Here is a 24,017-nt window from a genome sequence, read left to right as displayed (position 1 = left end):
TATGCTCCCCGCTTTGTAAACTTGCACACATCTTCGTAAGAGCAGAGTTGCAAATATATTTACGAGTAAAAAAGTGGTCTCATTCCATTTTTTCAATTTAGTTTACTTAAGTGGGGATTAAAAAAAAAACTACACTGATGTAAAGCATTTTCCAAAACAGTTTGTTTTTCACATTGCGTTTTGAGATAAGGGTACAGTACAGTTACAATGAGAAAATAAGGAAGTTTCAGCAATGCACACACAGTCCTGCTGGGAAACTGACTTGGTCTGCCATTACTTTCATACTGTTCGTTTGACGAGGCGGCTGGATGGCTGACTCTTATTAGAGTTGGTGGCTTCTCAAAATGTCTTTTCTTTCCAAAACCAAACAGAGGGTGCAAAGGAAGAGTCAATCAAACCGCAGGCAAGCAAAAGAGAACCACTTTACAGCAATGACCAGGTAAGCCATCTAACTTACAAACTATCATGAGGTGCTTATTGCACTCTGGCACTGGCCACCTACAGCAGCTTAGGAAAACCTCTCATTACTACATCACAGCAGGTTTTGGTGGCTTTTTCCATGCCACAGCTACTATCTTGCAGTGAGCATCAGTCAATTAGTTGCCGGATTCCAGGTGAACCACGTTAACATGCTCCAAAAGAACATGTCCATTTACACTCGCTACATCACGTGTAACATTTATGAAGCGACACGTGATTCATTGCTCAACGTGTAGTCTAAAAAAGTACAGAGCCCTGGCATGGCTTGGTCTGGAAGGGTAGAGCGTGCACGACTTGTAAAATTGCAATCATTCCGTAAAGGTCTGTGCATGGTTTAGAGGTTTATGCCTCATGTTTACAGTGCCTCAAATGTGCTACAGCTTGACTCCCTGCGTGCATTTGAATAACATGAAAACCATTCCAAATGAAGTCACGGTCTGGGGTCCTGCATGCTTGTGTTGCACCCCAGCGCGCCTCCGACAAGTGACGTTTCAGTAATTTGTTAATAATTAAACTGAAACACACAATACACTGATAAAAGTTTGACAGCAGCCATTTTGATTATATTTTTCTGTACTTCTGTCAGATTCAGTTCCTTTCTACTATTTGTCGTGAACTAATACGTGGTTTTAAAAATCTGAATTTCCCTGCAAGTTTACAGAGCATGGTTTATGTTCAAACCACAAAAGAATTCTCCACAAACTACTGCAAATAACCATAACAGGACAAGTAAGTAAATCTTTATTGCTTGATTAATAAAAATCTTAGAAAACAGCTGCTCAATAAAACGCTTCAAGTAAAACACTTATTTTTCCCATAAAAGTTGCAGTGATTTCTTAAAAAACAGAAATATAAAACTTGCATACAATACAAAAGATAAAATTGTTATTATGTGTATTATGTTATGGGCACTTTCAGCTGGGAGACCATCCTCCTCGGAATTCGCCTCAGTTCAGAGGTCTTTGAAATTAGGTAGTAAGGAGTCTGATTATTCCCAGTGAATAAGAACCAGTAAATAACCAGCAGCCTGGATTGCTAGCCATTTTGTTGAGGCTGCCAAGATTCATTTTATTTTTACTACGTTCATGAAGCGAACAAAGCTGCAAGCTAGCCGGACATCGCCCCCCACGAAGCAAGCCTTCACCTCCAGTCTGCATGTTCGTATCTGATTTTCATTCAGGCGTGGCTTTGAGAGCGGTCTTCATTCCAGATCAAACGCACAGTAGGTGTAAAACGTCCTCTTTGGGGTTGCCGCACAATCTGCAGTGGTTAGTTGGATGTGTGCTTTCCCACGGCAGTAGGTGTGGTTTCACCAGAAATATTGCCAGCCTCATTGCCAAAAGGCTTTCCTTCATACTTTGAGAAGCTTGTACCTAGATATGGTTGTGGTGTACATCTCTAATAGCTCTGAATCACAAACCAGTTGTGAGCCCTCTTGTTTAGGTCTGTTACCTTCTTCGAAGGAAACGATCTTTACAGATTTGTATACCAAGGCCTTAAAGCTGTTATTAGGAAGACCGGATTGTCACAAATCCTGTAAAGCGAGCAACCTTATTCCTGACTGAAGGTAAACCATAGCAGGACAGTAGTTTGTCCTTGTCATCTCCTTCCACAAGAATGAGTTTAATGAACCAGACTTAGCACTCTTTATTTTATACCAGCATTTGGCATAGACTCCCTTCCGTGTTATTTGCTGCTTTTCTAGGCCGAGCTCCAGCCTGATTTGTGCTGGACAGGTTATGTGGGAGATCGATTATTATTCTAGTGGCTTTGGAATTCACCATATCCAAAATTATTTAATCTTTTCCTCTCATTGATTCACTACCGTACGGAATTGTTGGTAGAAGCTTTGCGCGAAGTACTTCCAATAGAGGGATAAGATTGGGCTAGTTATTTTGTGATTGATGTTTTTTAGCGTAACAGCCAATAGGGTCCCTCTGCCTTGTAAGGGGACTTTTTGTTTGTGGTACATACCCATACGGTCAAATATTATTTCCAAATATTTGTACTTTAACAGTCCCCAGCTGCCTACCCCCCCAGCAGCCATCTGAATTGGTTCTTGGTGCTTCGCTGATTAAAAGTTCGAGTGGTATGTTCCTGCGAGAAGTCTCCGCTCCTCTTCGGGGAGACTGGTTAAGACACAGAGGTTCAGGAAAGTCAGGTCGGGTGGTAGATCCTTTGGTGTGGCAGCTGCCAAACTTTGGAACGACCTACCGTCGGAACTTAGACGGGTCTGGGACCTCCTTCCGTTTAGGAGATTAAGAACCTGGCTGTTTCCTATGACATAGTTGGCTGCCTGCTTCGGGCATATTCTTATTCTGTACTTTGAGTTTGCTAAGCTCCAGGATGCCTGTGAGGTGATAGTGCGATCTATAAATTAAATAAATAGATACCGTAATTTTGGACTTCTCAAGGTTTATAATTAATCCAGTATTTTTGGCAAAATTGCTTGTGACATTTATCAGATGCTGCAGGCCGACTGGGGTTCGGCTGATCAGTATCAGGTCGTCAGCGTATAGTAAGTTTGAAAGTGTCAGACCACCCCTATTCGGGGCGTGGTGATGGCAATCATCCAACTCAGTTGAGTGGTCTGACAAAGTTAAACAAGATTGGATCAAGAACACTGCCCTGTCTTAACCCTTTAGTGGTTGGGATCCTCCTCGACAGACTGACGCCGATCCCCAACTTAATTTGGACCCATGTCAGAGTGGAGTAAGATTAGCTGGTTCAAAAGGGTTGGGGCTATTTTCCACCCAGCTAGCTTAGCCCACAATTTCCCTCTGTTAAAAGCGGTCAAAAGCAGCTTTGTAGTCGATAAATCAGACAAATAGTGTTTTATTGATTGCTTTTGTAGCGTCAATTAAGAGCGAAAGAGTGAGAATGTTTGTAGTTGTCCCCAGGTTTTTTTTAAATACCTGATTGGGATTAGAGCTTTTTACTCTGCCCACTCGGTAAGTTCAGCCTATAATAGGCCGGCATAATATTTGCCCTCAATGTCAAGGAGCATTATGAGCCTATTGTTCTTCGGTTCGCTCTTGCTACCTTTCTTATAGAGAGGTGAAATGATCCATCCCTTCCAAGAATCTGGGACTCTTCCGGTTTCCAGAACATTTCTAAAGAGTGGTAAGAATGCTCCAGCCCAGTAGATTGGGTCTTGCTTATATATAATTGGCGGAAGGCCATTAGCCCCAGGCGCTCCTTCGTTTACACAATTTGAAATGCTATTCACAATCGTTTTAATTAAAAAGGGGGATGCAAGCTCTGGACCTTGAGGTTTTAGGGACGCCGGATGGACCGGTTGATGGAACTACTTCTCGCCAAGGTCTCTGCAGAAGTACTTTGTGCCCCCTTGGGCACGGAATTAACAGACCCAGAACATCTCCTTCGGTCTAATGTTGGGCTCTTGATGGTAATGGAGTAGTGGGTCTGGATACCAGACTGCTTGGTGGAGATGCAGTCGAATCCCCCAAGTTTCTAATTGACGCTTTTCCTTGAGGATTTTCTCCACTATTTCTCCAGTTACACAATCTTTCTTAGTTGCTTCTTGCTCCGAAAGGTGTTTAAAAATTTCAAATTCTACGGATTCTAAATCTTGTGAGCTGATCCCTGCCAGACTGATAATCGCAGTTAATATTCAGCGAATATGACCTCTCTTTAGGGTGTCTCCTCATCCTTTAGATTTATATTCCAGTATGAACAGAATTGACTTGGGGATCACCCGTCGGGGCTCATTCGGGGGAGTTCCACTACATAAGGATTTGCCACTACCCCCTGCGCTTAAGGGCTATTTGCTGTTTCACTTTTGATTTGTCATCCCTTGTTTTTAGTTGTTCGGTATGTGCCATTGCAATTTCTGTTACTGCAGGAGCAGCTTCACCTGCGGTTATAGTTTCCAGTTGATAGTCGGCCTGCTCATTTAAGTTGGTGAGTCGGAAGTAATTGTGCTGGCTTATGTTCACCTCTCCTGCTTGTTCCATCCCTGTTGGGCAGGGGGTATCAATGGCGTTTGGCTCAGGATGCGCATCTGTTGGTCCCCCAATTGCACTTCATACTCGCTGATGTCCACTCAGGAATTTTGGTGCGACTTGAAAGAAGTATTTTATAAATGGATCGTTGTTCCACCCTTTTCTCCACTGTTTCCGACACGGTTTGGATGATTGCCATTTATTCGACTTGGCGCCCCCTCGTTTGATTAGCTTATCTGCTTTTTACCGCTGCTGGCGGTCTGCACCACCGATTGGCGTTCAGGGGTGACTAATGGCCCTGAGGGGTCAGTGCTCTAAAGCTTATTTTCTTTGGCTGTTCCTTGATTTCCCTGTTCCTTGTGTTTTGACTGAGGGCGCACCTTTGCCTGGCCCTGTATCTTTCCCAACCGCCATGGAGGCGGTGACCAGAGAATTTCCATACTTGTCAGACTCGGATCGCTCTTTGTTCCTGGACGGGCAATATCATTTCCTTATAATCTTGTTCTTGTTCGATTTTGCTAATTTTAGGCTTGCCAATATTTTAATTGGTACTTTTTAAATCCATGAGAAGATCACCCATCACTGTAGGCAGTGTTACGCGTTTCCCTCCAATTAAATGGCAGGTAGAGCTTGGAGGGATTATTACCGTTTCAGATTGAGATCTTTTAATAAAGTTTTTCATTTCCAACAACTTGCTATGAATGCTTGTGACATGCAGGGCTAGACAGTTAAGGAGGGTAAGTTGAATAGCCATCTTGTCCGAGTGATATTCCAGAGCCTTTGTTGAAAGCTGCATGGTGTTTAAGAGAAAGGCTCATATTTAGTTTTCTCCTGTTGGTATTTCCACCTGAATACCCTTCATAGTAATTCCTGTGCTGTACTCTGGAATATGTGGGGACCAAATTTTCCAGTCGTAATGAAAGACGTATTGTTGACCACATAGTTCGGGGGGTATTCTTGTTCGCCCCTGCCTTTGCTCCTCGGTCCCCTGGCATAAGGGGGAGCGAGTTCCGACTGCAGTCCAAGGAAGGGTGGATTTGGTGACTTGACTTATGTTTTAATGCCAATTTCAGTGCTATTTACTATCTTTCCGGGGATCTCACTGAACTAAATCTTTGCTGCCATCGCTGTGGTCTTCCAGTTAGTATCGTACATGTCGGAGATCTAGGTCAATGACATCCATACTCAATTGTGGGTCTTTCTCCCTCTGCTTTAATTAGGATTTCGTCTAGAGTCTAGGTAGCCGCAGTGCCCGCTGTTCTAGAAGCTTCTGGCACAGAGTGCTGAGATAGCTGCAGCTCCATAGGTGCTTACGTTCTGACATGTCCTTATGTTAATATCTGGCTCCAATGGTAATCTTGAAACCACCAAAATAGTGGGGAAGGGCAGATTTCCTGTGCGTTGTGTGCTTTCTTCATTCTCTTTCCCAGTGTTTTTATCTGTATGCTTTGCATTTTGCTGAGATACACGGGCTACTAGTGGATCTGCTGCCTCTTTTATTACTCCTTTAATTGTAGAGCTGGGTAGTGCCATGCTACATCCTCCTGATTTGGCCAATTTGGCTGATATGCCTTTGCCTGTTGAGTCTTCCGGATGTAGTGGGGAAGAGAGATCCAGTTTGTTAGTACTAAGATTTAACACTGCGCCATCATCTTTCACAAATGAAAATTTGGAGTATATTTTAAGTTGAAAATAAATTTTTCCCAAATTTGCTGGTGGCTGCGCTGGTCTGTCACTCCATCCTCATCTTTATCTACCAGCTTGTTCACTAGGATGCCAGAGTCCTTGTAGGCAATTACCTATGCGGTTGCCACTGCTGAGGCCAACAGCGGTGTTAATGTGGAATAGTGACTTTTGGTTGATTCTATTAGGATCTTGTTTTTCTTTTTTCTGTTAATAACATTTGTTACAGACCGCCTCTCCTTGCCGGACCTCATGGTCCCCTATATGGTATCAGTGTCGGTTTATTATATTTTTTACTTTGATTAACAGTTCTCAATGATCATTTTTTTATGAAAAATATTTTTATTTGCTTTTAAACGTTGATAATTATAAACAATTAAGTCATGCGTGCATGATACCGAGCAGTCTATAGACAGACAGTAGATGGAAGACAGAAAACAGTACTACACTCCCTCAGAGCACCATCCAAGTTCGCAATGTTACAAATCTACATTTGCTGAAGATCATATCAAAATCAATCATTTCCCACAATAGGTCAGGTATTACAGAGTTTAAGGCTCTTTTCCCGATCATTCCATTACCAGATCTAGTCCCTCCCCCTCGGTTCCGAACTCCAAACCATAGTATCGTAGCCATGGAGTCCATATCTTACGGAACTTTCGGGGATAACCCCTTGCCGCATATGTCACTTTCTCTGCTACCATATACAGATTCAGACTGTTTCTCCATTCCTGCAGTGTAGGGAGTTTAGATGCACCGCAGTAGCGAGCATCATCTTTTAGCTACAACCAGTCCCAGGTTAACCAGCATCAGTATATATTGGGGATTCCCAGTAAGAGATAGAAGTTCCAACTCAAGTTGAGCCCCCAGTATATTTAATTCTTGAGCCACAATATTCCAATATGTTTGAATCCTGGCACATTACCAGACGGTGTGTATGAAAGTCCTGCATTCTGTGTGGCATCTAAGGCAATCCGGGATATTGCTTTAGATGGGTATGCCAGCTATGGGTATCTGCCATACCCATAGCTGGCAGTCTCCCTCTATTGAAATAGGTCCTATGCAGAACGTGGGTGCATAAGAGCGCCTCCCAGTCAAGGTCCTCTAACGGACCAGTAGTTCGTTCCCATTTAGTTCTGAGTGGGCTGAGGTTGTCAGGGATATTGTTAATTTGTGTCTTATATGTTAAGATAGCTTGATTCGGGATCTCCTCCTGGAGGAGTCTACCTTGTAGGGGGGCATATTCTGGCAGCGTACTGCGTCCACTCCTTTAGCTCGCCAGGCATGTTGCAGCCAAAGATAAGCATAGGACTGGGTCCGATGAAGTGGGTATGTAGCTTGGAGCACAGCAAACGGGGCCCATGTGCTTGTTTCCAGAACGTCTCCCACCTTGGAGATTCCTATTAAATCCCATTGCCTAAAACCTCTCAGTTTTCCAATTTCCTTCAAATCGAGTTCTCTCCCATAGAGGAGTTTCCTTTGTGGGTTTCTTATCCCATTTCATTTGCTTCTGAGCCTGTTTCCACGCCTCTACTGTTCGTTGGGGAACCGGCTACAGCCTTTACCACCATAGAGATAGTGTTAATGTGTGCAGTCTCTGAATAGCAGGCGCTCTAACATATAATTGGGGTGATCTCGTGGTGCGCGAGTCCATTCATTAATTATGAGGTGTACCGCCCAATAGTAAGCCATGATATCCGGTAGGGCCAAACCACCATTGTACGGGTTTCGCTGTAGTGTTTGTAGCGCTATACGTGGCTGAAACCCATCCTACAAAAGTAAGCGAAGTTCACTATTAAGGATTGTAAATACAGCCACTGGTATTTTGCGGTACCAGTTTTGCAAAATACATAGCAGCTGTGGAAGGGTGATCATTTTGTACAGAGCCGCACGGCCCATAATTGTTAGAGGGAGTTTCCTCCACTGCTTGACAGTCTTGAAAGTTGACAAGGATACGCAAGACATTGTGCACCAAATTAGCAGCAGTGTTAATAGGTTTATTTAGCTCAAGGTATGTAAGCCCTTCCAGGGATAGTCTTGGGCAGCTCAGGTAGGACTGGGCATGCCACTGGGTATAAGGTGGATTTAGTCCAATTAATCCTATACCCCACGTATTGACCTATGACTTTCCTAATCACTTGCTCCTTTCCGATTTTCATATCTAATGAGACGTCTGGAGCCTGTCCTTTATATGTACCCTTGGATATTTTCCTGTTTAGCTGGTCTCAATAGTGTATGTTTCTCTAACTTTTGAGTGGACGATTGTTAAAGGTTTTTTCCTGTGTGTCCCACACACTATATATTTACCACCCTGATGAAGGTGTAGCCCTCCCCTGGGCTAGACACTGAAACGCACGTTGGCCCTAAATGACCTAGTGTATTTGGATCCAGCCTCTATCCATTATTGGGAGGATACACAAGAAAACCTACGATACTTACATCATTTGGCTGTATAGCAATTTTGATTGTTACATTTTAGCAATATGTATGAGTGTTAGAATGCTATTGATTGAGAGTGACGAATGAGTATGTAACTTTGGAATTTTTAATGAGTTGTTTTTTTAATGCTTTGTGTGGGACCTATGTGTATATGTTCATTAAGTATAATTCATCTATTCATGTTCAGCACTCTGCGAACCTTGATAAATTAAATGAACCATAATGATCCAAATAAATAAAAAATAGAAATTTTGGAATAATTGTATTCTTGGAATTATTGTGAGTATGTCCAATTGTTAGCCCCGTGTTGTCTATTATTGGGTGACCCTATTTGGGCACTACATATATATTCTATATATAGGCAGGTTAATTTCTTTAGTATTAGCCTCACCAGACTTTAACCTGGCTCTCACTCACTCGTCTATGTAACAGGCTTTGCATTGCTAGAGGACAAGGCACCTTTCAATGTTTACTGCTAGATTTAATTTCTACTACATGGCAACTGCATTTGTTTTTCTACAAGAGCATCAGTTTACAAGTTTCGCTTTATGTGAACACCAATATGAATGCAGGATGTATAGTTAGTAAAGTCAAATACTGCTTACTCCCAAGTATCTTGAGAGTTCACAGTTGCCATTTTTCTGTCCGCCAGGACAAGGTTCCGTTTTTTGGTTGAGAACAGTAGGTACATGTTTTCACAAATGCAATGTGCATTAAATAAGTGTTTAATCTGACGAGAAGTTATTACTCTGAAGTAAAATGTGGTAACTTCAATATCACACAAGAAACTGCTCACTGGTGCAGCCAAGTTTGATCAGCAACAGCGTCTACGCATGTGTCCGTCCATTAAAAAAAGCGCAAAGAGCCTTTGTGCCTTTAAAAAAAAGTGAAGCTCCATGTAGCAAATTTTTAGAAAGATGTGTTGTTGCTTTGATGTTATCAAAGGCTATCAATTACCAAAAAGGTGAATATGCAACATATCAATAAAAACCACAATGTTTCTTTTATCCATTTTGTACAGCTGTGCAGCATGGATACAAATAAAACAAGAAAAAGTGCCACGACTCGAGCGGCAACACAATGGGAAGGAGGGTGTGCGAGTATCAAAACGAACAAGGGAGGGTCTGGGGAAAAAGAGCTATAATTTTGCCAGCACTAGCAGTGTCGGGTTTTTTCCAATACAGTCCTACTATCACCAGGTGGACTAGAGACGGCACATGAAATCCATAGGTCTGTAGATGTTTAGTTCAGTTTGATTATTGTTTTAAAAGCCGTTTTCCAAGTTATTGTGAATGACATTTACAACCTGTGAATTGACTGACAAAATTATAATACTAATGTGCAGACACCTTCCAAGAGTCTTAATTAGTACTACTACACTTACTGGACTAATTAGAAAAACTTCACCTGATGACAGTAAGATTGAAAATGCACATTAGGAAATGGAGATGGGATAGGGGCAGAGAGATAAAGAATGAAAAAAAACAGCAAGCTCTTAATGATTCTTGAGACATACCACATAATATTTTTTACTTTTGGGGGGGAACTCCAGATCCCACTCTTCATCTTTGCTCCGATTCTTAAAATCATTACTGCCTCCGGTGAAAGTGCCTCGACCCCAACCTCTACCACGTGCTCTGTACTGCTGTGTGAAGAAAAAAGGTAATACAAGAGTTACAAATAATTTTAACTGATTGCTGAAGTCTGACAAAACATTAACAGTTAAAGTTCTAACCAAACCTTACATGAAAGCTTAATCTGGAATACTTTTTTAGCTCTAGTTCAAAAATACTGATTTTTATTTAAATAACAGTCATGAGGAGAACCTTACCTCCGCTGTAGCTACGAAGTGTAGTTTAAATACAGCATTACAATGTAGGTAGTAATATGCGTCCTGGCTCCGGAATAGGGGTACCAAAGATAAGTGCACAGTAACTGAAGGGCAGTCACAAAGAGGTTTTGGCTCCTTGTGACTGACTAGTTTTATTTCTAGACCCTCAGAGTTGATAGGTGAGTTCTGGCACTTCTGCTGTTGCTACAAATAGGGGCAAGTGAGGAGATTGTAATCCTTTGGAGCGGGTTGCAATGGCATTTTCTGCAAGCGTATTGAGAAACCAAATGTCTCAAAAGAGATTAGAGGGCTTGAGGAGAAACATGCTCGTTCTGGGGAATCTTTGCAGTGATGGGCAACTGCTGATCGAGCAATATTGGGGTCTGTCAGAAAAATATTTCTTGTGAAGGAAGATTAACAGGCCGGAGTGCAGTGTGAGAATTGTCTGCAGGGATGACAACACAAGGAGGCATCTCCGGTTGCAGAGAGGACTATGCAGTTTGCAAGCGTCTTAGTCTTTTCTTGGGGGAATGAAGCAAAGGAGGGATGATATTGAAAATATCGACGATGATCTGTGTGATGTAGGAAGGTGTTGCAACTGTGGCAAAAACCGTTGGTGAATGTTACGACTCCAGTTGTAAGACAGTAAAATAGACTGTCATGCATCCGGAATGTTTTAACAGACTTGAGGGTGACGCCATCCTGTGTTTCGAAGTTAAAGACTTATTAGACTGGTCGAAATTACAGTGCTTCAATGTCAAGCCAGTTTTAATGACTAGGATGTCCAACTGAGGTTGCACAGGCTTTTTTACCAGTGATGCCATGGCCGGGCAGTCCCCGCACTTACCGCCGCTGTCCCTATGGCTGCCTGCACGATGAGGCAGTCAGCAAAGCTATCTTAGTCAGCAGAGTTGTCACAAGAATCGGTCCTCATGTGCTGACCGCCGCATAGGCCCGCTAAATGGCACCAGAGAGGGACCAGTGCTTGGAGCAGGCAGGACACAGCACTATGACAGACCGGTCGGTGAGTGCTCTCAGGGCCATAGGAGAGGCCCTCCCCTGCTGCCGGAGGCGATACGCAGAGCTACGCAATAGGGTAGAGGCGCACACGGATGAGGCGAGGCACGGCCCTGGAAGAGCCGCTGGGGCGTCTGTGCCCGGTGGCCCATAATAGTTCACGTGTATTTAGCCATGAGGATAGCTTTTACTTCATTTTTAAAGAGTGTAGTGGAAGAGATAAGCCTGGTTTCGGGAGGGAGTTCCAGATCCTAGGCGCCATTCCTGAGAAGGAGCGCTTATATGTTTTTTCCTTCCAGAATCTTCGAGGTTTCAGCAGAAGATTGTTTGTGCCTCTAGTGTTTCTAGCTCCGCCAGAGATTGTCAGTTTCTGAGCGAGGTAGCCGGGTGATTTTAGGTGTACCGCCTTGTGTGTCATGCAGGCGATTTTCAGATGAATTCTGGCTTCCAAAGGCAGCCAATTCAGGGATTTCAAGTCAGGGTTGATATGGGAATGTTTTTTTGATCCAGTGATGAGTCTTGCTGCAGCGTTTAGAGAAGCTCTTAGGGGTGCGGTTGAAGTTAGGGGGAGTCCGCAGAGGGCGATGCTGCCGTATTCAATTCGGGGGATGACTAGTGCTTGTACTGCGGTTTGGAAGTCTTTGGTTGGGAGGAACGGTTTGAGTTTCCTCAGAGTATTGATCTGGAAGTTTGCTCCCTTTGTTGCCTTGCTGATATGTTGCTGCATGTTGAGATTGGTGTCAAGTGTTATGCCTAAAGATTTTGCTGAGTCCACGATGGTGGGTTGGACATTGAGTGCGGTTGGGTGTTTAAGCCAGATTTGGGTGGTGGAGATCTTCGCTGGAGGTGAGATCAGAAGGAACTCTGTTTTTAGGGCATTGAGTTTGAGATGATTATCGGCAAGCCAGGATTGGGTGCTTCTGATCGTTGAGTTCAAGCGCAAAATGTCTTTGGGGGACTGTAGTTTGAGATAAAGTTGGGTGTCATCAGCGTACATGTGAAAGTGTACATTGGATGCTTGTAGCAGGGTAGTGAGAGGTTCCATGACTAGGTTGAACAGAGTTGGGGATAGCGAGGATCCTTGGGGGACGCCTAGCGTTACAGGTATTGGCGAGGACATCAGGTTGTTGCTCTTGAATTTCTGCGACCTGTTGTGAAGAAAGGAAATGAACCACTTGAGAACAGTTCCAGATAAACCCATTCTTGTGCTTAGTAGTTCTAGTAGATTCTCATGTTTAACAGTGTCGAATGCTGAAGAGAGATCAAGAAGGATGAGGAGGCAGGTGTCGTTTTGGTCTAGCATTTGAAGTGCGTCGTCAATTATGTGAGTCATAGCAGTTTCTGTACTGTGCCCTGCTCGGAAGCCTGACTGGTGAGGGTTAAGGAGATCAAATTGTTCAATGTGTTTAGTCAGTTGTAGTTGTGCGCATTTTTCCAGCAGTTTGGCGAGAGTGGGGATATTGGTAATGGGACGGTAATTGTTGAGGTCAGAGGGGTCGGCTGTAGGTTTCTTTAGTAGAGGTGTGACTTGACCAACTTTGAGGGAGTCAGGTATGCTTCCTTGTTGGAGAGAGCTGTTGATAATTTTGGTCCAGAGCGGGAGAAGCACCGGGGTAAAGTCTTTTACTGCGGTAGCAGGAAGGGGGTCCGTGAGGTGATTGGATGGTTTCAGGGTGCTGAGCAGTTTGCCAATTTCTTTTTCCGAGTATGTGCCAAAGGTTGACCATGTAGCCTTGTTTTTTTGGTTCAGTGGGTGCTAGGCACTGAGGTTTGGAGTAGAGGCTTGCGTCGATGAGGAGATCGCTCTTTATGTTGTCAGTTTTTTGGATAAAGAAAGCAGCGAAGTCTTCACAGGAAGGTGCCTCACGCACAGTGTTGACTGGTTGGGGTTGACCCTTGGATTGTGATTTGATTAGCTCAAACAGTTTTCTCGGACGGTTTTTTGCTTGGTCAAGCTGGAGGCTGAAGAAGTCTGATTTTGAGCTTTTTATTTTCCTGAAGTAGACGTTTCTCTTTTTCTTCAGATCTTTTAGGTGCATTGCAGAGGGCGCTGATCTCCAGGTACACTCCGCCATTCGCATGTCTCGTCTATCCTCATTGAGACTCCCGTTGTACCATGGATTGGAGATTTTAGTAGAGACTCTTTTTAGCTGCATAGGTGCAGCCTCATTGATTATTGAGGTCATAGCGCTGAGATATTGGTCAGTCAAGGTTTGAACGTCCGTAGCGCCGGTCGGCGGGCGTAGGAGATTGCAACTGTTAGGGGGCAAAGAGCCTGGGTTGAGTTTTTTCATGTCTCTTTTCCAGACTTTGGGCTTGGGGAATTGAGCCGGGTTAACTTTAACTTTTTCATTGATGAAGAATGTGACAATATGATGATCTGACCAGTCACAGGGTTGGATGGACTCGAGTTGGATAGAGTCTTCTTTGGAGATGATCAGGTCGAGTATAGAACCTTTCTCGTGGGTCGGGCTGTTGCATATTTGGGTGAGGTTAAGGGCATCGAGGAAACTTTTAAGACTATTTACCACCGCGTCCTTGCGATCGTTCCAGTGGAGGTTGAAGTCACCAAGGTATATTTGGGTGAGCTGCCGTCCGGCATTGGTTGAGATCATATCCATGATTTGTTGGGAAAAGGTGAAGTTGTCCCTGGGTGGGTGGTAAATGCTGTGAAGAGAGCAAATTGGTTTGCCCTCACTGATAATGTCGAGGCAGATGTATTCCCAGGATGTTGGGGATGGTAGGGAGGTGGAATTGACTTTCAGAACAGAGAGGTTGTTCCTGTAGATGCATGCGATTCCCCCACCTATTTTGCCTGATCTGTCGAGCCTGATAATGAGGTAATTGGGCGGAACCAGAATGTCCATTATAGGTGTCGAAGATTCAGTTAGCCAGGTTTCAGTCAGGATGATTAGGTCAAGGTCCAGCGATAAGTGGAGATCAGCAATGGCGGCGGAATGTTTCGAAGCCGATCTGCAGTTGAGGAGAGTGCATTTGAGACGGGGTGCGTCGAGGGTGGTGGATGATTCTAGAGAGAGAGGGACTTTGCTAAGGTTATTGGGGATGGAGAATCTGCTGTTTAGTGTGGGGGGTCTAAGGGGATTGGAGTGTATCGTGAGGATGGTGAGGTGAGGGGTGGTTGTGTCATTTTGGGGGGCTGGGTCATAGGAGCGGAGGAGGGTGAGTGTGTCGAGGTCAGAAGTAGGGCTGTGGGTGCGATGCGGGCGGTTGTTGCGATTGCGAGCTGGGATTGAGGTAAGGGTGTGGGGGAGTTGAGTGAGAGAGTTAATCGGGAGGGTGGGGGACTGGTTGGGCGGGGAGGTGTAGTTGTGTGAAGGGTTGCAGGGGCGACTATGAGGACGAGGGCAGTTGCTGCGTCTATGAACAGGGATTGACGCCCTGTGTGGGGCGTGTTCATTGAGGGAGTCAGCCGGAGGGGTAGGGGACAAGTTGGGAGGGGTCACCCCAGGCGGGGAGGTGTAGTGTGAGGTGTTGCAGGGGTGGCGAGGGGGACGGGGCAGTTGCTGCGTCTATGAGCAGGGTCTGACGCTCGGTGTGGGGCGTTTTGATTGAGGGAGACAGCCGGTGGGGTAGGGGACAAGTTGGGAGGGGAGGTGGATGAGGGGTGTATGGGGTGTGTGGAGAGTAGTTCTTTGATGATGTGTACGTCTTCTTTGATCTGAGTGAGGGTGGCCATGATGTTGTCCATCGTGGGGTAAGTGGAGGAGGTGGGGGTGGCAATTAGAGGTGAGTGACTAACCAGGGAATTCGCGGGCAGGTGGGAGAGTGGGCTGGTGTTGGTGTTCGAGCAGGGCTGCGTTGTGTTAGTGTACAGGAGGGTGTTATGGAGGGGAGAGGTTTTGGGCGGGAGGGGTGTGGATGGGGTAGGGAGGGGGTTGGTGGTATGAGGGAGGGTATTAATGGTAGGCGGGGGGGGTCAAGGTGTAGGCTGGAAGACTGATAGTGGTGGGGGTGCAAGAAGGGTAGTGGGGGCTGAGAGTAGGAGGGGAAATGGGATTGGAGATGATCCTGTTGTGGGGAGGGGGGGATAGATTAAGAGAAGAGGTGTGTTCTGCATGGTTTGTTAGAGGGTGGTGTGGACTGAGAAGGGGGGGATAAAAGGGGGGATTTGTCGATATGCGTGTTGTTGTGGTGTTGGAATAGGCTAGGTGTGTTGTGGGTGGGAGCTGTGCTGTCAGGGGTGAGCGGAGTGTTAATGCCAGCTGTAGGTGTGGGAGGAGAGTTGATGGTGTGTGAGGATGTCCGAGGGTTTGTAGAGGGGGTGGGGGTGTGAGTGGTGTATGATGGGGAGCGGTCTGTGTTTGAGGCGTGTGTGACCACTGCCTGGTGCTGTACTGGGATAGAGTTGTTATGGGTGGGAGATGGGAGGTCAGGGGTGATAGATGTGTCCCTGATTGGGGAGTATGTAGTAGATAACTGGCGAAGTAGGTTAGAAGTGTTGTGGGTGGTGGGAGCTGTGAGGACATGGCTGGTGGGACTGGAGGAAATACGAGTGTTGGTCCGTGAATTGAGGAGGTGCTCTTTGAAAGTGGGGAAGAAGTTGTCTAGTAGTTCCAGGTTCCTGTCTGTGGATTGAGAAAGGAAAATCCCATTATTGTATATAGTTATGGTGGCTTTACCTGGAAAGAGTGGGGATGGTGTGATGGAGAGAGTTAGGCTATGAGCGGCTTTCCTGGTGGAGGAGACGGTGAGTAGAGTGAGGAACGTTTCTCTCCATTGAGCTCTGTGTGTGGTGTGGAAGATGATATCAGTGTTAACCCCTTCAGCGCTAATGACAAGGGTAACTCGTCATGGACTTTCCATTGATTTCAATGGAAAGTCAATGGACCTCGCACACACCCCTTAGCAGCCAAGTGGTTAAGGGATCCATTGACCGGTGAGAAATAGGTGTCAGCAAAGGGGATTTCTGGGTGCGACCTAAGGAAGTTGTGTTTAAAGCGTTTAGCGGCTTTTTTGGTGAGTGTCGGTGGGTAGTTGATTTTATATGTGTGATTGCCGATAGGATCCATGTTGGGATGGTGGTTTAGGTGGGAATGGGTGACTGCACTCTAGTGGTACACATGTGCCGAAAAACAAATATATACAGTAAGCTCCACAGTACAAAAGTGGTACTAGTGATCAGCCAGCATAACCCAAATGTAAGAGTGTGCAGAGAAACTAATACATACAGTAGGTTACAAAGTGCCGAAGTGACATTAGTGATCAGCCAGCATAACCAAAATATAGGAGTGTGCAGTAGAGCAAATCCATAAACAGTAGAGCAAATACATACAGTAAATTAAATTACAAAGTACAAGAGTGAGGTATAATGCTTCAGGCCGCAGTATAATACTGGGACAGGATACAGATGCAGATATCAAGTTACACGGATCAAAAGTGACCCTAGGGGGGAGAAGTGACACTAGTGAGCAACCAGAGATATATGAGGTAGCGAAGAGGTTACAGGATACAGATGCCGATATCAAGTTAAATGGATCAAAAGTGACCCTAGGGGGCAGAGGTGACACTAGTGAACAGTCAGAGATATATGAGGTAGCGAAGAGGTAGGAGAGAAGAGTGAGATTGGATGTAGGTTGTAAAACTGAGGAATAGTGCATAATACAGTAGAGGTTTATGATGTATGAGGTAGCAGTCGGTGCAAAACAGGAGAGAAGAGTAGGAATGGGTGCAGGTTGTGGAAATGTACAGAATAGTGCAGAATACAAGTGAAAGTATAATACTAATAGCATATAAGGACAGTATACATATGCAAACAACAATTTACATGAATCAAAAATCAAAGGTGACATTAGTTAGCAGCCAAAATATATGAGGTAGCACTCTGTGCATTGCTAGTGTTCTACAAGTTCTATAAGTATACTACTGATCGAGTATGATGTACCTGAATCAGAAAATCACAAATCAAAAATCAAAAGTGACATTAGTTAGCAACCAAAGTGTATGAGGTAGCAATCTGTGCATTAAAATGTTCAAAATAAAGGAAGAGGTATAATACTGCAATAATAGGCAGACATTCTTTCATATATGAGGTAGCAATCTGTGCATTACAAATGTTCAGACTACAGGTAGAAGTATAATACTGCAATAAACGGCAGACATTATTTCACAAGAAGGTGTAGATATGTAACTGAGCAACGTACTCAGTAGCTGAGATTGGTCTAAAATGAAAGATTCTTAGTGCATGTTCAGGTAATGATGAAAATGAAAATGACTAGTCCAGGATGGCCGCCCAAGAGAGAGACTAGTCAAAAAATGGCCGCCAAATAGGTGAGATAGAGACAGTAGTCCTCTGTTTGTTGCTGTTGCTTGGATAGCAGGGAGGAGTAGTTTCCCTTCCCACTCATGCAAGCAGGGGAGACAGAGATAATAGTCCTCTGTCTGCTGCTATTACTTTGAGCATAAGGGAAGGAATTTCACTTTCTATTTGAGCAAGCAGTGCTCAAAGCTAGCTGCGAGGGATTCTTATCTCTGTGTGGGGAGTTAGTTTAACATCATAACCCTCACAATGGTGCAGGATAAACCTCTCAGGCCAACCTCTACACAAACCAATCTGGACAAAAATGTCACAGTGGTGGTGACCCCAAGGAAGAATGAATAAGCGGCGGGCTCACAGACCTAAGACCCGATGTCACACAATGTTATGAGGGCAATTAAGGAGATTAATAATTCACTGGAATCTAAGCAAGACGGGGTGACTGAATAAAGCCTGGTGCACGCAGATTTACAGAAGGTAATGACAGCAACAACTGGTAACTACCAGTTGTTGCTTGTAGAGCCCCCACTGTGTTTCCTTTTTAATCTTTTCTAAAGATGTATCAACAGTGGGTCCAAACAAGTGTTCCTGATCTAAGGTTTGATTGAGGATGGTAGACTGCACCTCTGGTTTAAACCCAGATATGCGCAGCCAAGCATGTCTATGTAATAACACACTTCTATTTATTGTGCGGGATGCTGTATCTGCTGCATCAAGGGCAAGGTTCAGTGAGGTATTTGTAATTAACTTTCCCTCTTGTATATGGGTCTTATGTTTGTCTGGATGGTGTTGAATGAGCTTTTTAAGCTCATCATAGTGAGACCTGTCGTATCTTGCTAGTAAGGCTTGTGAATTGGCAATGCGCCAAAAGTTTGCTGCCTGAGACGCAACTCTTTTCCCTGATGCGTCCAGTAACTTAGATTCTTTGTCTGGCGGAGGGGCGTCACCTGTGGTTAGTGAATTTGCCAGTTTGCGGGCATTTGCTACAGCAAATGAATCCAGAGGGAGTTGACCTTTAATATAAGCTGGATTGCTTGGAGTTGGCTTGTATTTTTTTCTCAATTCTAGGATTAAGAACGCTAGCCCTGCCATTGTCTTTAAAAACCTCTGGGGCATGCTTTATCATCCCTCTGAGCATAGGGAGAGTGTGTGTTGTCTTTTGAGGCTGAGCGAATGTCTCTAGTAAAAAAATCCTCCTCTTGAGGGTCTGAATGGATAAATTACTCATTAAAGTGATAAGCAGTGAATTATCTCTGCCCGTGTGTGTGTGTGTGTGTGTGTATAAGCGTCATGCTATTTTAAGAAATAAACCCTGAACTGGATGGCTAAGCGTGCTCCTGTGTGTCGGTGTCCGGTTTTTTAAAAAAGATACACACAGGTGTGTATCTATACAAACATATATGTACATACATATACAGGTTTATGCCCAGACCATAAAGTATATAATACTTCCAAACCCATACACCTACGTATGCATACATACATATATGTAAATATGCAGCTCCAACAACAATCCGAAAACAGGGCAAATAGCCAAGATTACATCAGTTTACTTGTATGAAAATAAGCCTCTCAAAACTTCTTGTAATGGAGACCATACACTAACGGTCTCATACAAGAATCCTTTATTTTCCAGAACAAGGAAGAACAGGTAATTGCAGGCAATTTGGCCCATAGGCTGCATAAGAATAACTGTCCTAGTACAGAAAAGAGAACTGGCACCTTGCCTTTAAGGCTTTCATGATTCTAAACACTTTGCCTTTAAGAATTCCAGGGAGCACTCTGCCCCAAAGGTGATAATTAGGTCAATTATTTTTTCCGGCTCCTTCTTTGAGGATCCTGGAGCTTGAGCTCGACAATTTTCTGACTTTGTCAGGAACTGTTTTTCTTCTTGTTTTTTTGCGTTTTTTCCTGTGCTGGTAGAGGTTTAGCATCATTTTCTGACAGAAGATCTCCATTTTTTCCTGTCAGAATGGCGGCTCTTTTCCGCAAATGTCCAGCCTGTGGAAAGATGGCCATCTCAGATCCACACTGTGTGTTTTACCTGTCTTCCTTCCAGTCCCAAGATGGACTCTTGTTATCATTGTCCGAAGTTTTCTGCGAGGACTCTTCGCGACGGAGAGAGGGTTCACCTTCAAGCTGTGCTTGAGAGAGGAACAGCCCGGCTGGAAAGTGGCCTTGCGTGTCAAGAGCCGCCCTCTCGTCAGAAACATCGCCAGCATCATTCTGCCTCAACAACATCGAGGAAACAGCAGATTCCTGACTGTTCGCCGTCGACATCGTTACCGCCGTCGAAGCGGCCTACACAGTCTCCGACGTAGAGAGTCCATCGTTGAGAAAGGCCTCGACCTCAAAACGTACTGCCTCTGGCTCGAAGTATGTTCAAGATGTGGGTCGATCGACGTCTAAACACTCATTGAGAGCGAGGCACTCTCCATCGCCTTCCCGTAGGTCAACGTCGAGAAGTTTGCAATTGGCGAAGGAGTCTCGAGACCAGTCAACGCCGAGGGTATTGAAGTCTACGTCGAGGAGGCGAGAGCGCTCGCCGAAGTCATTAAGACACCATAGACGGTCGAGGTACTCTTTGAGGAAGGCGAGGTCGCCGTTGAAGACAGCACGGTCCCTAACTCCTTCCATACATCACCCCACGTCAAGGGAGAAGCACAGGTCGACGTTGGGGAAGAAGCCCAGGTAGACGCCGAGGACCTCGACGTCGAGAGATAAAGAGCCTGCTGTTGCCTCGGAGGAGGTTGGAGCTGCATCTCTATCGCTCTCAAGGTCTGGATAGTCTCCAGGACTACATATTGTCCAGGTCTCCCCAGAGGGCTCTCCGGTGAGGAGGCATGGCATAGGAAGTCTAAGGCCCTAAGTAGCCCGGGGTCGGATTTTTCCCGTACCTATTCTCCTTCACGTCTGTCAAGGGATTCAACATCCCATAATGAGGCTTTAAGAAGAACACCACGAAGATCAAGATCACCAACTGTGGTTTCCTCTAGAAGGAAGAGTCCTCGCAGATCGCGCTCTCCACATGCCCGCCATGTTCGATCAAGATTCGATGTTATCATTCTTCTCCGAAGAGAAGGCGACAAAGGTCTCCCCCCTGGTCTTCCACCAGGTCCTAGATTAGAGATTATTCTCCAACATTTACGACTACACCTCCATCCAGAGTGCCCCCAATTGATGATCTAAGCACGTTCAATGAGGTTCTCTGTAGAAGAGCGAATAAGTTGATCACTATGTCGGTCCCAACTGTTTCCTCCTCAGTAATTTTCTAGCCGCTCTTCAGTCCGGCCTTTGCTTCCTCTTGTCCCTGGCCTTATCAAACTGGTTACACAGACTTTTTTGACATCAGCAACGGTGGGTTCTGTGCCCTCCTGAATAGCGAAGAAATACAAGGCCCCTGACCAAGATCCATTATTTCTTCGATCTGATCCTCTTCCGGATTTCATCATTGTGGTGGCGGCTAGGAATACGCGCTCATCTAGGTCTTCCTCCTCAGCACCTCCGGATAAGGATAGCAAATTGATGGACTCTATAGGTAGAAGGATGTGCATTACTTCAGCACCTTTCATGAAGGTCGCCAGTGCCTCCGCTCTGCTGGGGAGGTATGATAGATCCTTGTGGGATTCTCTGAGTCGCTTGCGGACAAACTCCCAAAAGAGGATCAGCAGGACTTTAAAAAAATACTGCAAGAGGGAGGTCTAGTGGGGAATCAGGTGATTAGTCCTTCCGCTTATTCAGCTGATCTGGCTGCCCACTGGTACTCCCATGGTATCGGTTTGAGGCGTTCTGCTTGGTTACGTTTGACAGGCCTTAAATTAAAGGTTCAACGGAAGATCACCAATCTGCTTTTCAATGGGTCTTCTCTCTTCGGGCTGCATGCGGACGACAAAATGGCGAAGATGAAAGCAGAATTGGACACGGTGAAAGCTGTGGGGCTTGAGAAACTGAAGGAATTTCGCAGGCGCTTTCGCTCCTACAATATACGCCCATTCCGAAGGAGGGGTCAAACCCCTCAGTGGTCGTCTTAGGGTCACCAGCAGCAGCGGTCTCACTTTCATCAACGGAGACCAGGTAGAGGAAGAGGGAACAATAAGCAGCAGACCTCTACCTCAAAGCAGCCATCGAAACAGTGTGCTTCCTCTTAACACGTTGGTCACTCCGGTAGGAGGAAGTATCGCATGTCATCTGGAGGAGTGGAGACATATAACAAACGACAAATGGGTGTTGAATATTGTCAAGAATGGATATTTGCTACGGTTCAAGACCCCACCACCAACGGTTTCACCGAGCTGAGAACTCCGCTTGTTTCATCATATTTTACACAAGAAAGTAAACAGGCTTCTGCAGAAAAAAGCCATAGAATACGTTCCTGTTCATCAGAGGCGCCAGGGGATATACTCTCGATATTTCCTGGTCGAAAAAAAGAGGTCCGTCAGTGGAGTACAGAACAATTCTGGACCTACACATCTTGAACAAATATATCTGCAAAGAAAAGTTTTGGATGCTTGCCCTGCACCAGATCGTCCCTCATTTACATCAAGGAGACTGGATGTGTTCCATAGATCTACAAGATGCCTATTTCCACATTTCAGTGTCCAGGATACCTTGACATTTTCTCAGTTTTCAAATTGCTCTACGCCATTTTCAGGTCAGAGTCCTACCATTCGGTCTCAAGTCAGCCCCACAGACTTTTTCAAAGTGCATGGCAGTGGTGTCGGCTTTTCTCCGCAAGCGAAGAATATTCATGTATCCGTACCTGGACGACGGGCTCCTGAAGAGTTCCACTCCATCCCTACTTCAGTCGCATCTCTCCTACAGCCTCCAATTACTGAACAAGTTGGGTCTGCGAGTCAATTAAAAAAAATAACGATTTTCAATCCGACTCAGAACATTCACTACCTTGGGTGGTCGCTGGACACCGTGGAGGCAAGCGTGTGTTCTTCGGCGGAGACATTTTCATCGATCAGGATCAAATGCCGAGAACTCCTGCAGTCACACCACCCGACGGTCAGACAAGTGTCCTCTCTCCTGGGGTCCATGGCTTCCTGCATCTTCATCGTGCCCATTGCACATGCGTCCCCTGCAGCAGGCTCTGGAAGACCAGTGGGTGCAAGAGTCAGGCAGTTGGGAGGATCGGATTACTCTTCCCCAGTCTGCCAGGGACTCCATCATGTGGTGGACAAAGCGGTCACATCTTATGAAAGGTTTTCCCTTCCATGAAGAGACTCCGACTCAGTCCATAGTTACAGACGCCTCCCTACAAGGTTTGGGTGCTCATACGGATCACCTTCAAGTGCAAGAGCTATGGTCGGACACAGAGAGGGGATATATCAACTTGCTGGAGTGGAGGGCCTTCCAGCTAGCCCTCAAGTCTTTCTTTCCGTCTCTTTCAGTCCAGCTCCCTCTTGATTCAGATAGAAAACACCATGACAATGTTTTATCTGAACAAGCAGGGAGGCACCAGGTCCAGAATTCTGTCCCAGGAGGGACAAGCCATTTGGAAATGGTTACTGGCAAGACACGGGTGGTCCATGTGCCGGGCGTTCTAAACGTCCAGGTAGACTTCCTAAGCAGAGAGTTTGCAGAAGCGCACAACTGGGTGCTAAACAACGAAGTCGCTCAGGATATCTTTTGAAGATGGGTTGTGCCAGATGGACTTGTTTGCAGACACAACAAACGCCAAATGCCCAGTCTACCTATCCAGGTTTCACCAACCAGGTTCAAGCGAGAATGCTCTGTTGATAAGATGGTCTCAGAGCTTACTCTGCTTTTTCTCCGCTGCCTCATTCCGGCAGTGTTCACCAAGTTCTACAAGACCAACTCCAGAATGATTCTGATCACTCCGGAGTGGCCGCGCCAGTGGTGGTACCCAGACCTTCTACAACTCTCCAAAGTCCCACATCGGAGGTTGCCTTGCCGTCCGGACATGCTGTCCAAAAACCAGGGGAGAGTTTTTCACCCCAACCTCTCTTCACTCAGGCCGACAGCATGGCTCCTGAAGTCTTGTACCTTTGGTTTATGCTTCGGTGCCGACCATGGTTTTTCAGCACCATGTTGTGGCTGGCTCGATCCCAAGGCTGCCTGTAGGCTTTGTATGCTTTGGAGCCTTGCCCAGAGGCTGGGCCTCTGAAGTTTTGTCTCCGTACCGACCCAGACCCGAAGGCGTTACCGGAGCCTTTTGGTTTTTCGGGGCAGGGGCGTCGACGTCAGTACTCACGGTCCCTTGACCTGGAGTAATCATCCAGTCTTCTGATTGCAAGGATTTGGAGATGTTGGGTTGTTCGTCTCCTGTGTCTGGATCATTGGAGCCTGCCTCGAAGATGTT

The 24,017-nt window shown here is 45.5% G+C and overlaps 1 protein-coding gene across 5 annotated transcripts in view; it reads right to left on the bottom strand.

Annotated features, from left to right (window-relative positions):
* THRAP3 (thyroid hormone receptor associated protein 3) overlaps positions 1–24,017 on the bottom strand; it is a 271,690-nt gene that overhangs the window by 10,151 nt on the left and 237,522 nt on the right. For 2 of the 5 annotated variants that reach the window (XM_078681194.1, XM_078681192.1), the window contains exon 11: positions 10,084–10,212. In XM_078681194.1, the coding sequence (XP_078537320.1) occupies positions 10,084–10,212 (129 nt within the window). Of the gene's footprint in view, positions 1–10,060; positions 10,213–24,017 lie in introns of all 5 variants that reach the window. The other 3 variants (XM_078681195.1, XM_078681196.1, XM_078681193.1) reach the window with 3 other exon arrangements.

This window comes from Lissotriton helveticus, chromosome 3_1, assembly GCF_964261635.1.
Source record: "Lissotriton helveticus chromosome 3_1, aLisHel1.1, whole genome shotgun sequence".
Taxonomy (NCBI): domain Eukaryota; kingdom Metazoa; phylum Chordata; class Amphibia; order Caudata; family Salamandridae; genus Lissotriton; species Lissotriton helveticus.
Note: the sequence above shows the minus strand (reverse complement) of the source record. Positions and strands in the feature narration are given on the sequence as shown.